Source organism: Schistocerca gregaria, chromosome 2 (genome assembly GCF_023897955.1).
Source record: "Schistocerca gregaria isolate iqSchGreg1 chromosome 2, iqSchGreg1.2, whole genome shotgun sequence".
NCBI classification, from domain to species: Eukaryota; Metazoa; Arthropoda; class Insecta; order Orthoptera; family Acrididae; genus Schistocerca; species Schistocerca gregaria.
Genome location: NC_064921.1, coordinates 881,865,094 through 881,881,154, shown reverse-complemented (window position 1 = coordinate 881,881,154; position 16,061 = coordinate 881,865,094). Strand labels below are relative to the sequence as shown.

The following is a 16,061-nucleotide window of genomic DNA, read 5'->3' as shown; positions in this document are numbered from 1 at the left end:
TTGAGCGAGGGCGTATAGTGGGCATGCGGGAGGCCGGGTGGACGTACCGCCGAATTGCTCAACACGTGGGGCGTGAGGTCTCCACAGTACATCGATGTTGTCGCCAGTGGTCGGCAGAAGGTGCACGTGCCCGTCGACCTGGGACCGGACCGCAGCGACGCACGGATGCACGCCAAGACCGTAGGATCCTACGCAGTGCCGTAGGGGACCGCACCGCCACTTCCCAGCAAATTAGGGACACTGTTGCTCCTGGGATATCGGCGAGGACCATTCGCAACTGTCTCCATGAAGCTGGGCTACGGTCCCGCATACTGTTAGGCCGTCTTCCGCTCATGCCCCAACATCGTGCAGCCCGCCTCCAGTGGTGTCGCGACAGGCGTGAATGGAGGGACGAATGGAGACGTGTCATCTTCAGCGATGAGAGTCGCTTCTGCCTTGGTGCCAATGATAGTCGTATGCTTGTTTGGCGCCATGCAGGTGAGCGCCACAATTAGGACTGCATACGACCGAGGCACACAGGGCCAACACCCGGCATCATGGTGTGGGGAGCGATCTCCTACACTGGCCGTACACCTCTGGTGATCGTCGAGGGGACACTGAATAGTGCACGGTACATCCAAACCGTCATCGAACCCATCGTTCTACCATTCCTAGACAGGCAAGGGAACTTGCTGTTCCAACAGGACAATGCACGTCCGCATGTATCCCGTGCCACCCAACGTGCTCTAGAAGGTGTAAGTCAACTACCCTGGCCAGCAAGATCTCCAGATCTGTCCCCCATTGAGCATGTTTGGGACTGGATGAAGCGTCGTCTCACGCGGTCTGCACGTCCAGCACGAACGCTGGTCCAACTGAGGCGCCAGGTGGAAATGGCATGGCAAGCCGTTCCACAGGACTACATCCAGCATCTCTACGATCGTCTCCATGGGAGAATAGCAGCCTGCATTGCTGCGAAAGGTGGATATACACTGTACTATTGCCGACATTGTGCATGCTCTGGTGCCTGTGTCTATGTGCCTGTGGTTCTGTCAGTGTGATCATGTGATGTATCTGACCCCAGGAATGTGTCAATGAAGTTTCCCCTTCCTGGGACAATGAATTCACGGTGTTCTTATTTCAATTTCCAGGAGTGTATTTATCACAGTGTCTGGAAACGAGGGACATCCTTCGCAAAGTAGGATTCAGCTGCCCACCTCTGAACACATTGTCCTAGGCCACCCTTATGCCATACATATTTACAAGCCTATACCTCATGGGTCATATTCCTGTAGAAACCCCAGGTGCAAGGCCACCCAGCACGTCCTACTCTAGTCCCATCACAGGCTTATCTTAGATTGTATTGGAGACAAGGTCGCCTGTGAAACCAATTGCAGTGTATACTAACTCCATTTTAATTTCTGCACAGCATTTTATTTGGGCTTGATCACCAAGCAGCTACCCATCCTGTCCAACCCCTAAACTTCGGCCATGAGAAGCGTTGACTACCTGGTTGAACACAAAATGCTAAATTTCAGTGGCTGCTTCACAATCCATGCTATTTTGATTGTAGTAGTACTAGTAGTAGTATTCAGCGATACATCACTTTTACAAGGATACTGCACAGGTCTTAGCATCACATTTTAAGAAAAAAAAAATAATTCATATATACAGGCTTTTGCATTAATTTAGGTGTAGTTTGACAAGGATGGGACAGACAAGGTTTAGTCCAGTTGTTAAAACACTGTGTTTGCATGAAGTGATTTAAGGAAACTACAGAAAAACTAAGTCAAGATGGCTGTATGAAGATTGGAACCTCCACTATGCTAAGTACAAGGCTGAGCTGTTTAAAACAGTGCTGCCTTATTTGGTTTGTGTGTAGTGTTCAGTACTGTTTTGCAAAGAAGTTACTTAATAATGTCAAAGGCTAGTGCTACACCGTTTCCTCATTTCTGACTCCAGCCACTGCACACACTAAACATACATTGTTTCAGAATGTAATTACGTGCAGTATCAACTGCGTCAGAACCATAGTGATGACGTTCATTTTCTGTTTTGTGTGCTGCAGCTTCCGCTTTGTTAGCCTGAAAAGATGAGTCAGTATCTCTTTTTCAGACACTTTTCTTGCTGTTGCCAGTCAACATTTAATATTGTCACTTATTTTAGTTGTCAGTTTTTGTGCTGCCAAAGTAACAAAACTCATGTACTTCTTTGGGAGTCTCGTGTCCTTTACCAGTTCCTTGTTCATAATCTGATTTAATTTGACTACATTCCATTATTCTTATTTTGCGTTTGTTGTTGATTATCTTATATCCTCCTTTCAAGACAATGTGTATTCTGTTCAGCAGCTCTTCCATTCCTTTACTGTCTCTGACATAATTACAATGTCATTGGCAAACCTCAGTTTTTATTTCTCCTTCTTGAAATTTAATCCCTTCTCCACATTTTTCTTTAGTTTCCTTTACAGCTTGCTCAATGTACACATTGAATAACATTGGAAGTAGACTTCAACCCTCCTTTCTCAACCACTACTGCCCTTTCATACTCCTCAACTCTGATTTCTGTTAAAGTTGTAAATAGACTTTTGCTCCCTGTATGTTACCCCTATTACCTTCAGAATTTCAAAGAGGATATTCTAGTCAACATTGTCAAAAGCTTTCTCTAAGTCTAAAAATGCTGCAAACGTTGGTTAGCCTTTCCTTAACCTGTTTTCTAAGATACGCTGTAGGGTCAATATGGCCCTGCGCATTCCTACATTTCTCCAGAATTCAAAATGATCTTCCCCGATGTTTGGTTCTATCAGTTTTTCCATTCTTCTTCTTCTGTAAATAAATCATGTTAGTAGTTTGCAGTCATGATTCCTCAAACTGATAGTTCAGTGATATTCACATATGCCAGCACTTGCTTTCTGTGATAATGAAATTATTACATTCTTCTTGAAATCTGAAGATACTTAGCATGTCTCATACATCTAGCACACCTGGTAGAACAGTTTTGTCATTGCTGGCTCTCCCAGGGCAAGCAGTAGTTCTGATGGAAAATCATCTACTCCCCGAGCCTTGTTTTGACTTAGGTCTTTCAGTGCTCTGTCAGATTCTTCTTGCAGTATCGTACCTCCCATCTCATCTTCTTGCACTTCCTCTTCCATTTCTATAACATTGCCTTAAAGTTCATCTCCCCCTCTGTGGGTCTGGGGAATAGAATAGGTCTGAGGTATCCCTGCCTGTCATAAGAGGTGACTACCAGGTGTACCAGTATGATATCAGCGTTAAGATACAAATGTGTCGATAGGGAACATTTGTTGTGAACGAGCCTTAATTTTTTTTTGTTTGGTTGGTATGATATCTGTCAAAGATATTTACTATACATCAAGTCATGGAACAAACATCAGTATATGTTTTCATCGTATTAACAATGTCGAATTTTGTACCAGAAAGTGATGATATGCGGAAAGCATTAATTTTTTGTTTTCATTTGAAAAAAGTGCTGCAGAGTCGCATCTAATGCTTGTTGAGGCATATGGTGATCATGCTCTATCAGAAGCAGCATGCAAAAGATGGTTTCAACAGTTCAGAAATAGTGATTTTGATGTAAGAAATGGAGAACATGGAAGACCACCAAAAAAAGTTCGAAGATGCCGAATTACAAGCAATATTGGATGAAGATGATTCTTTGAGTCAGAAGCAAATGGCACCGATGCTAAATGTTGCACAACAAACAATTCCTGACAGTTTGAAAGCTATGGGAAAGATCCAAAAGTATGGAAAATGGGTGCCACATAAATTGAATGAAAGGCAGATGGAAAACCGACAAACCATTTGTCAAATTTTGCTTCAAAGACATGAATGAAAATCAGTTTTGCATCGAATTGTTAATAGCAGTGAAAAATGGATTTATTTTAAGAATCCTAAATGGGAAAAATCATGGGTTAACCTGGGACATCAATCAACATCGACTGCAAAACCAGATCGATTCGGCAGGAAGACAATGCTCTGTGTTTGGTGGGATCAGAAAGGTGTGGCGTAACATGAGCTTCTAAAACCCGGTGAAACTGTGAATATTAATCGCTACAGACAGCAAATGATCCATTTGAATTATGCATTGATCGAAAAAAAGACCAGAATGGGCCAGAAGCATTGGCAAAGTAATTTTTTTACACGACAATGCACCTGCACACAAAGAAAAACTGGTTCAGGATACAATCAAAACACTTGGCTGGGAGCTGCTACCCCACCCGCCGTATTCACCAGACTTGGCCCCTTCCGATTACCATTTGTTTCCATCAATGGGACACACATTGGCTGAGGGACATTTCGATTCCTACAAAGAAGTCGAAAATTGGGTGTCTGATTGGTTTGCTTCAAAAGACGAACATTTCTATTGATGTGGTGTCCACAAATTGCCAGAAAAGTGGTCAAAATGTGTAGAAAGCAATGGTCAGTACTTTGAATAAATTTTTTTACTTTTCAGTTAAAAATTAGTGTTTCATTTTCATAAAAAACTCTCATTTCATACCAGTACACCTGGTAAAAGGTGTGTGTCACTTTTTGGCCCTTATAAGTTCAGGTCCCATTTTATGGTTTGACCTGCTACTTTCCAAATTCGACAGAAGTGCAGACCATATGGGGAAGGACGCCTTACGTGGTGCACGAGTTATCCATAGTGCCCTTAGATTCGATCTCCTGAACCTCTTGTCATGGCTTTACATCTCCACCTGCAATTCAACTATATGGATGAGGACACTTTCTGGTGTATGCCATCTTCTTCTGTTGTCTCCTGTCCTCTTATGCCCCCATGACTATTGGATTTCTCTGCACCCAGTATCCAGCACAGTAGCTAGTCTGTTGTGGTGGGGCCGTCATGTACCCACTTGGTGGTAGCCTCCTGACAACACAGGGATCACACCGCTGATGCCTGAGCTGTAAACTCGCCACATATGTCAAGGAGTAAATGCCTGTCTTTGTGGGGCATGAGGACTCCTGGCAACGGCCATCATGCCAGGTGGCCTTCACTGTGGCTAGGTGGTGCCTGTGGGGAGAGAACCCCTGATCGGAGTGGGTGGCATCAGGGTGGATGACCCGCAATGAAGCGGACTTGTTGGTAACCATGCGGCACCAGCAGTCTCTAAGAAGGGCAAGATTGAGTACAATGTTGACAGATATGGCCCTAAGTCATTTCCCTGCCTCACTACACCATGACAGGAACATAGGGCTACAGAAAGAAGAGAGCAATATTTGCCTCACTATTTAGTCTGTAGCAAATGGACGGGGACTCCTTTCTACCTATGAAGCCTCAGTTTTTTGTTGAACATCTTGTGGATAAGTTTGGGGAAGTGACAGCGCTGTCAAAAACAAGAAGCGGTGCAGTCTTGATTAAGACAGCATCCCCAGCCCAATCCCAGGTGTTACTCGCTTGTGACCAGTTGGGTGATGTTCCTGTTTCCGTCACTCCCCGTAAAAGCCTCAACATGGTTCAGGAATTTATTTTCCATCATGACTCTGCTTGCAGTCTGATAACAAGCTCCGCACCTACCTAGAACAGCGGGGTGTTCATTTCATCCGGTGCATTTACAAGGGACCCAAAGACAACTGGATTGCTAGTGGTGCCTTCATCTTGGCCTTTGAGGGTGATTCATTGCCTGAAAAGGTCAAGGTGATGGTTTACCGCTGTGATATTAAATCATATGTCCCTCCCCCTACGCAGTGCTTTAAGTGCTGGAAATTAAGGCACATGTCTGCCCGCTGCACTTTCAACGCCACATGTTGAGACTGCGGACGTCAACTGCGTCCAGATACTTCCTGTGTGCCTCCTCCTACTTGTATCAACTGCGGAGAGCAGCACTCCCCTGCTCGCCAGACTGCACAGTACTCCAAAAGGAGCGGAAAATCATGGGGTGCAAGACCCTGGACTGGTTGACTTACCAAGAGGCTAAACATAAATTTGAACGATTACGCCTCGTTCGGTTGACATCCACATATGCTGCAGCTACATTACCATCACCGTCACCATTACAAGTGCCAGTCTTACCGCACTCTGTGCCATGAATAGTGGGCCCTGATGACCACCAGAATACATCTTCCCCCTTCTTGGTAGGGGGAAAATCTCCTTCCATTGCTCCCAAAGTACCTACGTCGAGACCAGGTGCCCTCCCTCCCTCGCCCAAACGCAGGGGCAGTGGTCGCCTCCCCCCCAGCTGGAGAGGCAACAGCCTCCTCTGGCTCCTCTTGTGCAGAAGGTGTCCCTTGGGACCCTCTCTCCCAAGGTCTCCACTTATGCCACAGCAGACACTCACCAGTGGCTAAAGGAGCCAAAAGCTGCTGGACAAAGAGCTGCACGGTCTTCCTCCATGCATGAAGCTACCTCAGATAAGTCCTCCCAGCAAGCCCCTAAAGAGAAGCGAGAGGACAAGCAAACAAAGAAGTCTGCTAAGAGAAAGGACCCTCTGGTGGCCCCAACACCACCGCTCCCTACCTATTCTGTACCTGCGGATGAGGTGGAGACTGCAGCATACCCTGAGGACCTGGATCTCAATGATGCCTCGTCCACAATAGGAATGGATACAGATACTCAATCGGTTGCAGCAGGTGACCCTGAGGCTTAATCTGCCTCCTTGCATGCTTCATGTCTTCCCAGCCTTATGATAACGTCATCCTCCAGTGGAATTCCTGCAGTTTTTTCCTGCCAACTGGGTGAGCTATGGCAACTGTTCAACTTTACACCTGCTTTCTGCATTACCCTACAGGAAACCTGGTTCCCGAAAATGTGGACCCATGCCCTTCGCGGCTATAGGGGATACTACAAGAACCGTAGTGACTATAAGAGAGTGTCGTCCATGCTCTTTGCGGCTATAGGGGATATTACAAGAACCATAGTGACTATAAGAGAGTGTCAGGTAGAGTTAGCTTCTATGTCCACTCCTTGTTTGTTATTTTTGGCCTAAAAAGTAGATTTTTGAAAATTTTGATACCAAACTTTGGAGGTCATTTTGACTGGTTACTTTTGTATTTAGGGTATTTTGTGTAATGGGCAATGTTGTACAGGACACTTTTCTAAACCCGATCATGTAAATTGCAAGTTTGTAACTTAACCCAGTGCAGAGATATTTATATTTTTGCTAACGTCTCTAAACTGAAACATTGTCGCGTGCCTACAAGCAGAATTGGCCGCCATTCAGGAAAGATGAAAGGTAAAAGTGTTTTAAAAACTGTTTTGAACTTCTCAATTAGAGAATCACATATAAAACAATTAAAATATTTATAAATGGTCAAGCAACCAACTTAATTTTTATTGGACCACTTCATTTGGTTTTACGCTATATGTTCCTCTAGATGGTGCAGTACCCCTGAACGCATTGGCTGCACTGATTCATCAACTCCCTAAATCTTTCCTACTTTTGGGAGATTTTAACGACCCTAAACCCCTTGTGGGTCACATTTCAGTGTGGTTCATGGCACTTATTCAGCCATTCATTTATCCCTCTGCAGCCATGACTCTCCCATCTGTCCACTGGAGAGCCCAGGATAACTTGTGTGGTAGTAACCACTTTCCCATCTTCCTGTCACTCCCCCAGTGCTGTTCCCCTGGACGTCTACTGAGATGGGCTTTAAACAAGGCAGAGTGGGACACTTTCACCTCTTCTGTCACCGTTGAATCTCCCCCACACGGTACCATCGATGTGGCAGTTGAGCAGGTCACTAGAACAATTTTTTCTGCAGCGGAAAACACGATCCCTTGTTCCTTACGGTGCCCCCTGCGAAAGTTAGTACCTTGGTGGTCGCCAGAAATCGCTGGGGCCATTAAAGAGTGCTGTACAGTGACATAAATGACGCTCTTCCCTAGAGCATGTAATATCTTTTAAGTGGCTCCGTGCCTGTGTTCACCAGCTTATAAAAAGACAGAAACAAGAGTGTTGAGAGTGGTACCTCTCAACCATTGGGTGCTATACGTCACCTCCCCAAGTCTGGATGAAGATCAGACGTGTTTGTGGGTACCAGACCCCGACAGGTGTTACTGGCATTAACATCAGTGATGTGTTATCTACTGACACAAATGAAATTGCTGAGCACTACGTTTGAGCCTCGGCGTCAGAGAATCATTCCCCAGCATTTCACACCTTCAAACAGCGGATGGAAAGGAAAGCCTTCTCATTCACTGAACGTTACAGTGAACCCTATAATGCTCCATTTACAGAGTGGGAGCTCCTCAGTGTCCTTGTACATTGCTCCTATGCAGCTCCTGGGCCAGATCGGATCCACAGTCAGATGATCAAACATCTCTCGTCCAACTACAAGCGACATCTCGTCATCCTCAACCGGATCTGGTGTGATGGCATCTTTCCGCCGCAATGGCAGGAAAGTACTATCATTCCAGTGCTCAAACCCAGTAAAAACCCACTTCATGTGGATAGCTACTGGCCCATCAGCCTCACCAACATTCTTTGTAAGCTGTTAGAACGTATGGTAAGTCGGCAGTCATGTTGGCTCCTGGAGTCACATGGCCTACTGGCTCCATGCCAGGGTGGTTCCCGCCAGGGTTGCTTTACCATTGATAATCTAGTTTCCCTTGAGTCTGCCATCCGAACAGCCTTTTCCAGACAGCAACCAGGTGTTGGTCACATATGACTGTCATCCACATCTTGCTGAACTGCCCACTTTTACCCACTCTGTGGCGGACTTTTAATCTTCCAAGCATCCTATCTTCAGTGTTGGATGACAATGCCTCAGCAGCAGATTTTAACTCTGTCACACTTTCTTTGCATTTGTTTGTCTTGGTGGTCATCTTTTCCCTACATGTGTTCATCTCGCTTTGTCTCAGCAAAAAAGCATGCGAAGTTCAGAACGCGAAATCCTGAAGATGGGCTAAAATTTACAGACGCGCGAAATTTGGCACGTACTTCGATGCGAGATGCCTTTAATAGGTTCCACAACGAAACATTGTCTCGAAATTTGGTAGAAAATCCGAAGAAATTCTGGTCGTGTGTAAAGTACACAAGCGGCAAGACGCAGTCAATACCTTCGCTGCGCAGTGCCGATGGTACTGTTATCGACGACTGCGCCGCTAAAGCGGAGTTATTGAACGCAGTTTTCCGAAATTCCTTCACCAGGGAAGACGAATGGAATATTCCAGAATTTGAAACACGAACATCTGCTAGCATGAGTTTCTTAGAAGTAGATACCTTAGGGGTTGCGAAGCAACTCAAATCGCTTAATACGGGCAAGTCTTCAGGTCCAGATTGTATACCGATTAGGTTCCTTTCAGATTACGCTGATACTATAGCTCCCTACTTAGCACTCATATACAACCGCTCGCTCACCGATAGATCTGTACCTACAGATTGGAAAATTGCGCAGGTCGCACCAGTGTTCAAGAAGGGTAGTAGGAGTAATCCATTTAACTACAGACCTATATCATTGACGTCGGTTTGCAGTAGGGTTTTGGAGCATATACTGTATTCAAACATTATGAATCACCTCGAAGGGAACGATCTATTGACACGTAATCAGCATGGCTTCAGAAAACATCGCTCTTGTGCAACGCAGCTAGCTCTTTATTCGCACGAAGTAATGGCCGCTATCGACAGGGGATCTCAAGTTGATTCCGTATTTCTAGATTTCCGGAAAGCTTTTGACACCGTTCCTCATAAGCGACTTCTAATCAAGCTGCGGAGCTATGGGGTATCGTCTCAGTTGTGCGACTGGATTCGTGATTTCCTGTCAGGAAGGTCGCAGTTCGTAGTAATAGACGGCAAATCATCGAGTAAAACTGAAGTGATATCAGGTGTTCCCCAGGGAAGCGTCCTGGGACCTCTACTGTTCCTGATCTATATAAATGACCTGGGTGACAATCTGAGCAGTTCTCTTAGGTTGTTCGCAGATGATGCTGTAATTTACCGTCTAGTAAGGTCATCCGAAGACCAGTATCAGCTGCAAAGCGATTTAGAAAAGATTGCTGTATGGTGTGTCAGGTGGCAGTTGACGCTAAATAACGAAAAGTGTGAGATGATCCACATGAGTTCCAAAAGAAATCCGTTGGAATTCGATTACTCGATAAATAGTACAATTCTCAAGGCTGTCAATTCAACTAAGTACCTGGGTGTTAAAATTACAAACAACTTCAGTTGGAAGGACCACATAGATAATATTGTCGGGAAGGCGAGCCAAAGGTTGCGTTTCATTGGCAGGACACTTAGAAGATGCAACAAGTCCACTAAAGAGACAGCTTACACTACACTCGTTCGTCCTCTGTTAGAATATTGCTGCGCGGTGTGGGATCCTTACCAGGTGGGATTGACGGAGGACATCGAGAGGGTGCAAAGAAGGGCAGCTCGTTTTGTATTATCGCGTTATAGGGGAGAGAGTGTGGCAGATATGATACACGAGTTGGGATGGAAGTCATTACAGCATAGACGTTTTTCGTCGCGGCGAGACCTTTTTACGAAATTTCAGTCACCAACTTTCTCTTCCGAATGCGAAAATATTTTGTTGAGCCCAACCTACATAGGTAGGAATGATCATCAAAATAAAATAAGAGAAATCAGAGCTCGAACAGAAAGGTTTAGGTGTTCGTTTTTCCCGCTCGCTGTTCGGGAGTGGAATAGTAGAGAGATAGTATGATTGTGGTTCGATGAACCCTCTGCCAAGCACTTAAATGTGAATTGCAGAGTAGTCATGTAGATGTAGATGTCTCTTTGCGGTGGACATTTTAATGTGTTGCAGAGTGGCTGGCTCATCCTCTTTCATTATTTTGATCAGCCAGTCCAGACCATCTGCTCTATGGTTTTAACACCTTTTCTGCTATTCCTTGTGGTGTAAGTTTTCCCCATTTTTTGTTCATTCCATTCGTTTTCTTTTTAGCTGTGGTGCTGGGCATTTTTGTGCCTTGAGCCTTGCTTGCGTCAGGAAAAAGGGGCTGATGACCCTGTAGTTTGGTCCCTTTATACCCCAAACCAACCAACCAACCAACCAACCAACCAACCAACCAAAGTTCATCTCCCTTGTGTAGATCTTTTATATACTCCTTCCAACTTTCCCTTCTTTATTGTTTAGGACTGATTTTTCCATCTGAGCTGTTCATGTTCATACAGCTGCTTCTCTTTTTTCCAACAGCCTCTTTAATATTCCTGTAGAAGGTATCTATCTTCACCCTAGGAGTACACTTTTAAATCCTTACATTTGTCCTCTGGCTATTTTGCACTACCTGTCAATCTCATTTTTTAGACATTTGTATTTCCTTTAGCCTGCTTTGTTTGCTGCATTTTTATATTTTCTCCTTTCATCAGTTAAATATAGCATCTCCTTTGTTATGCAAGGATTTTTATTAGGCCTTGTATTTTTACCTATTTCATCAATGCTGTCTTGACTATTTCACCTCTCAGAGCTACCCATTTGTTTTCCACAGCATTCCTTTCCCCTAGTCTAGTCAGTCATTGCCTAATGGTCCCTCTGAAGCTCTCAGCATGCTCTAGTTTCTTCAGGTTATTCATATCTCGTCTTCTTAATGGCCTACCTTTTTTTCAGTCTCTTTAGTTTTAATCTCTAGTTCATAACCAACAAATTGTTATCAGAGTCCACATCTGCTCCTGGAAATGTCTCACAATTTAAAAGCTGGTTCTGAAATCTCTGTCTTGCCTTTATATAAATCAGTCTGAAACCTTCCAGTGTCTCGAGGTCTCTTCCATGTATACAACCTTCTTCCATGGATCTTAAACCAAGTGTTAAAGATGATTACGGTATTTTCTCTAATCTAAGCCGCACCTGAAAAATGAGACTCGAAATCAAGGAAAAAAAAATTTCCTAATCTAATCCGCACCTAAAATTTAAGACTCGAAATTCAAGGGGAGAGAAAGGTTTTAGACCACACCTCTAAATTGAAACAAAGTTGGTCCATTGTAACATGAGACACAATTTAGGTCGATCAGATGAAGATACAGTTACAGTAGTTTGGTTAGAGTCGTAAGCTTAACAGTTAAGCTTTACCAAGTAGCCATTGCTATGTGTCAGGTGCTCCGTCCTTATTTGTACGGTTACCCTTCCTTTTCCACGTGCTTCGTTTGGTTTGAATCGATTGCTTATTTTGCTTTTATCCGATAAGTGTCATTCTCTTTGTTATAGGTGTTTATGTCACTGTAAGCTGAAACTGCATTATTTTAATGTGTCGTGCATTGTTTGTCGCATTCTGATAATGAGTGCTTCCGACCTGTCGCCACTCGTGGCATGGCTTGCTTTTGTGCGTTCTACTGCGGCTTGCAATAAAAAGAAGAGAGAGAAATTGTCTCATAAGCGAAACAATGACAAGACTGTTATTTGTTGTTACTTACACTGCTGCTTTCTTTCATAATGATCAACAAAAACCAAATAATGCACTGCATATGATAGATGATGTTCTGAATGAGAGTTTAGCGAAAAATTTTCTCAGTTTGAAAATCTTTGCAGACGGCTCTTTAGTACATTACATTCTGCACAGAAATTAGTCATCTTAGATTTAAAAATCTAGTCAGTTGCCATACTTCATTTCTGACTGTATCACTATTCAGCATAAGAATAATACGAATATAAACATGACATGATATGTATATTCTTCCGCCTTTGCTATTGTCTCACTCTAGTTTCATAGTTAATTAGGCAGACAGGATTTAAATGAGATAGCAGCAAGCACAAAAGAATACATGGCATAATGTTTACATTCTTCTACCTCTTCTTTTAATTTATTTACTGACGCAGAGGTTTTGGCGCCAGTCTTTATCTTTGTGTCTGCAAAGCATGCCTGTGTAGCGCTACATATTCTATACATACACATAATTTCTACATATATTCAACAGCAGAAGTTAGTTGTGGCGGCACCTACCAACATTTTTCAGAACTTCCGCTTACTTTGCACTCGATTCTAAGCTGCAGGCGAGTTTTTGGATTACAAAAACCGGGAAAAAAGTGCGGTTAGATTCGAGTAAATATGGTAAATTATGCTCTGTACAAAATGCTATTATTTGACTTCCTCTTTCATTCTTTTAACCCAGCCCACATTCACCTACAATTTTTCCTTCTCTTCCTTTTTGTGCTATCGAATTGTGGTCCCCTATCACAATCAAATTTTATTTTCATCTCCTGTAACTATCTGAATAATTTCTTTTATCTCATCATACATTTCTTTAATCTCCTTATCTGTGGAGCTAGTAGGCATATAAACTTGTACTATTGTGGTGGGTATTGGCTTTGCCAAGTTTTGCTATGATAATGCATTCACTGTGCTGTTCATAGTAACCTATTATTGTTAGTATTTATATATGTTAAAATTTTTTATCAAATCTGTACTGCTTTGTATAAGTAATCCTCCATTGCACAGAATATATTGCGTAATGGGTACTTTTTATCTGCCTGTTTAAATAAGTTTTAGCAAGTTTTGTAATATCCTTGGGTGATTTGTTGTATAATACTTTGCAGGAAGTGCTGTTTTGAGTTTTAAGTTTATTCTTTCTGGGTAAATAGAACTTCAGTCTAGATATTGTGCATGGAAATGTGTGAGCGATTTGAGCGGTCCCCCAGTACTTGCATATTTGATTTACTTAAATAAGGACTGTCCTTGCAATGTCTTCTTCAGCCCTGTAATTATTGTGGCCTTAATCTCCACTAGCCTTTGCTCCAACATCCCCCCCCCCCTCCCAAAAAAAAAAAATCACTGCTCCAACACCAAACACACCCATCCTGCAGCACCATCCTCTTCTCTACCTCGTCCCTCTTCCTCCTGCAACACCCTCTTATCTATGGCCTTCTTCCTTTGTTACATCTCCCCTCCCAATCCACTCTTCCACATTGTGCACAGCATGCAACTCCCCCTGCTTGAGACCAGACAGAGTTCACTGGTGCCACATCCCTATCCTGTGCACCTGCTGCCTCTCCCTCTCAATCATCTTCACCCCTTGAATAAAATCATCTCGGTTTTTAAGCCACGTCAATTAGAATTAAATTCTTGAGCTTTCAGTGGCTATCTCTGAGGCCAGCCAGAGACAGTGGTCTTGTGTGTGCGCGCGAGTTGCTTTTGCATGAATGTGCATGTGTGTGTAGTGTATTTCAGAAGAAGGCCCTCTGGCTGAAAGCTTAGGTGTCCAGTAGTATTTCTGTTGTGCCTGTCTGTGACTCAGAATCTCTGCTATATATTGAATAGCAATCTATACTTTTCATAATATTGTCTTGATTTATGAGTAATATGTTTCATATTAAATTTTTGTCTTTGGTTTTATTATTCACGGCTTGGTACCAGGTATTGAAATATTACTGTGATTAGCCCTAAATTTGTTACCATGATAAATGTGGATGAGCAAACTTGCAGTTTAATATTAGTTTACTTTATATGAGCTAAATCACTGCTTAATTAAACAATACTAAAATATAATTTCATTATATCACTCTGCTACTGCGTGCAACTGTTACAGTGATGAGCCACTTGAAGCATCCAACAGTTCAGTTGGCAGAAGATAACAGCCATCCGGTTATTCGATTGCTAATTATCTCATAGACAGCTGCCTCATAGAGGGGGTGTGCCACTAGCTTGAAACCTGGGTCATTTTCTTGCAAGGGTCTCAATTCCCACCCCCCACCCCCCCCCACCCCCCCTCCCACCCCCCCTCACGTAGCTCGCTGTTGTGTATTACTGCTGCTCAATTGGGCATACGACAGCACAACTTACCATTGTGTTGGCTGAGGCAAGAATGAAGGAATAGGTATGGGCTTGCAATTGTAAAACAACAGTGGAATGGTACAGTACAATGTTGTTTGTGGACTGTGCATTTATACATAGGTGCTCCTGCTTGAGGGTCAAGAAATACTTTTGAAGGCAACTTCAGATATACAACTGCTACCTGCTATATCATTTGGTATAATTCTTCACCAGATGTGTTTCTTAGTGAGTTACTTAAAATACTTGTAACTGGCACTCCTATACTTCTCAGAGCCGATATGTTAAAGGAGGAGGAGGAGGATGATGATGATGATGATGATGATGATGATGTAACCTCTTGGTAAAAATATGGACAGTGTAGGAAAAGACAGATTGCTATTTAGTGTAAAGAAGACACGCGAAGTTGTAGAGAGTCACAATTAAAAGACAATTACATAAAGCTTTCACACGTGGCCTTAATCAGCAAAAGAGAAACACAGACCATTCGCACTCACAAGCAAGTATACCCCATGCACACGACTGCCAATTTCAGCATTTTGGGCTGATAAGTAGTGCTCTGTCTTCCTACAGTGTTGATATTCCTACCCTGAGTTTCCATTGTTTGATTTAACCTCTTGGTAAACTATTTTGCATAGTTTCATTAAAGTTTTACAGCATCTGTTTTTGCAGAAGTACGAGCGGCTGGCTGCAGTTACAAGAGGCCTGCTTGTGTGCGCCGAGAACCCATCCTTGCGCCAGATCATTGTTTCACACCATTTGGGTGATCTCATGGCTGCTCTCTCCCAGCTGAGCTTTGTGCCACTGAAGAAACCTGCAGAGCCACCACCACAAGCTTCGACAACGGTAGTGGCAACGACCACAGTGGCAGCAACAGCGGTAGTAGCGTCATCTGGATCGGAAGCAGCTCAGCGCGAGACAAATTCAACAAATGGTCCGAGCGAAGAGTTTGTGATGACACCTGAACTATGGGTGCGCCTGCAGAGAGACCGCTCTCAGTTCCGTATATATTATTTGTCTTTCATCTGGGAAATGTACCAACCACTCGTCATCAGGGAACTTCTAATACTGCATGGTGCTGCTGGATTAAAGAGAGTGAGTATGAGACTGTACTTCAATACTACACGTTTCTTTTTTACGTGTCATACATTGATTTTAAGAGCATTGTGAAGTGTTGCTTCACCAATACAGGTTGCATTCTGCAAGGAAGGACTTGAACAATAAATGTGGTAGCAGGGAAGATAATACGCAATCCATGACACAGCATATGCGGAAATAAACAGGTGGCAGTCTTTGCTGTTACTGCAAAATACGTTAGGTGAAGGGAATGATCCCAGTGAGCATAAATTAATGAAGTAGGTATGTTGCTCCGCTACTAATATTTTACAGTTGTTACTAAAAGGTGCGTGTGTGGTGTG

At 43.4% G+C, this 16,061-nt stretch overlaps 1 protein-coding gene across 2 annotated transcripts in view; it reads left to right on the top strand.

The window, feature by feature from the left end:
* The window catches only part of LOC126335296 (transport and Golgi organization protein 6 homolog), a 103,914-nt gene that overhangs the window by 28,490 nt on the left and 59,363 nt on the right, over positions 1–16,061 (top strand). Inside the window, exon 4 of one of the 2 annotated variants that reach the window (XM_049998392.1) lies at positions 15,316–15,738. In XM_049998392.1, coding sequence (XP_049854349.1) covers positions 15,316–15,738 — 423 coding nt within the window. Of the gene's footprint in view, positions 1–15,300; positions 15,739–16,061 lie in introns of both variants that reach the window. The other variant, XM_049998391.1, reaches the window with a different exon arrangement.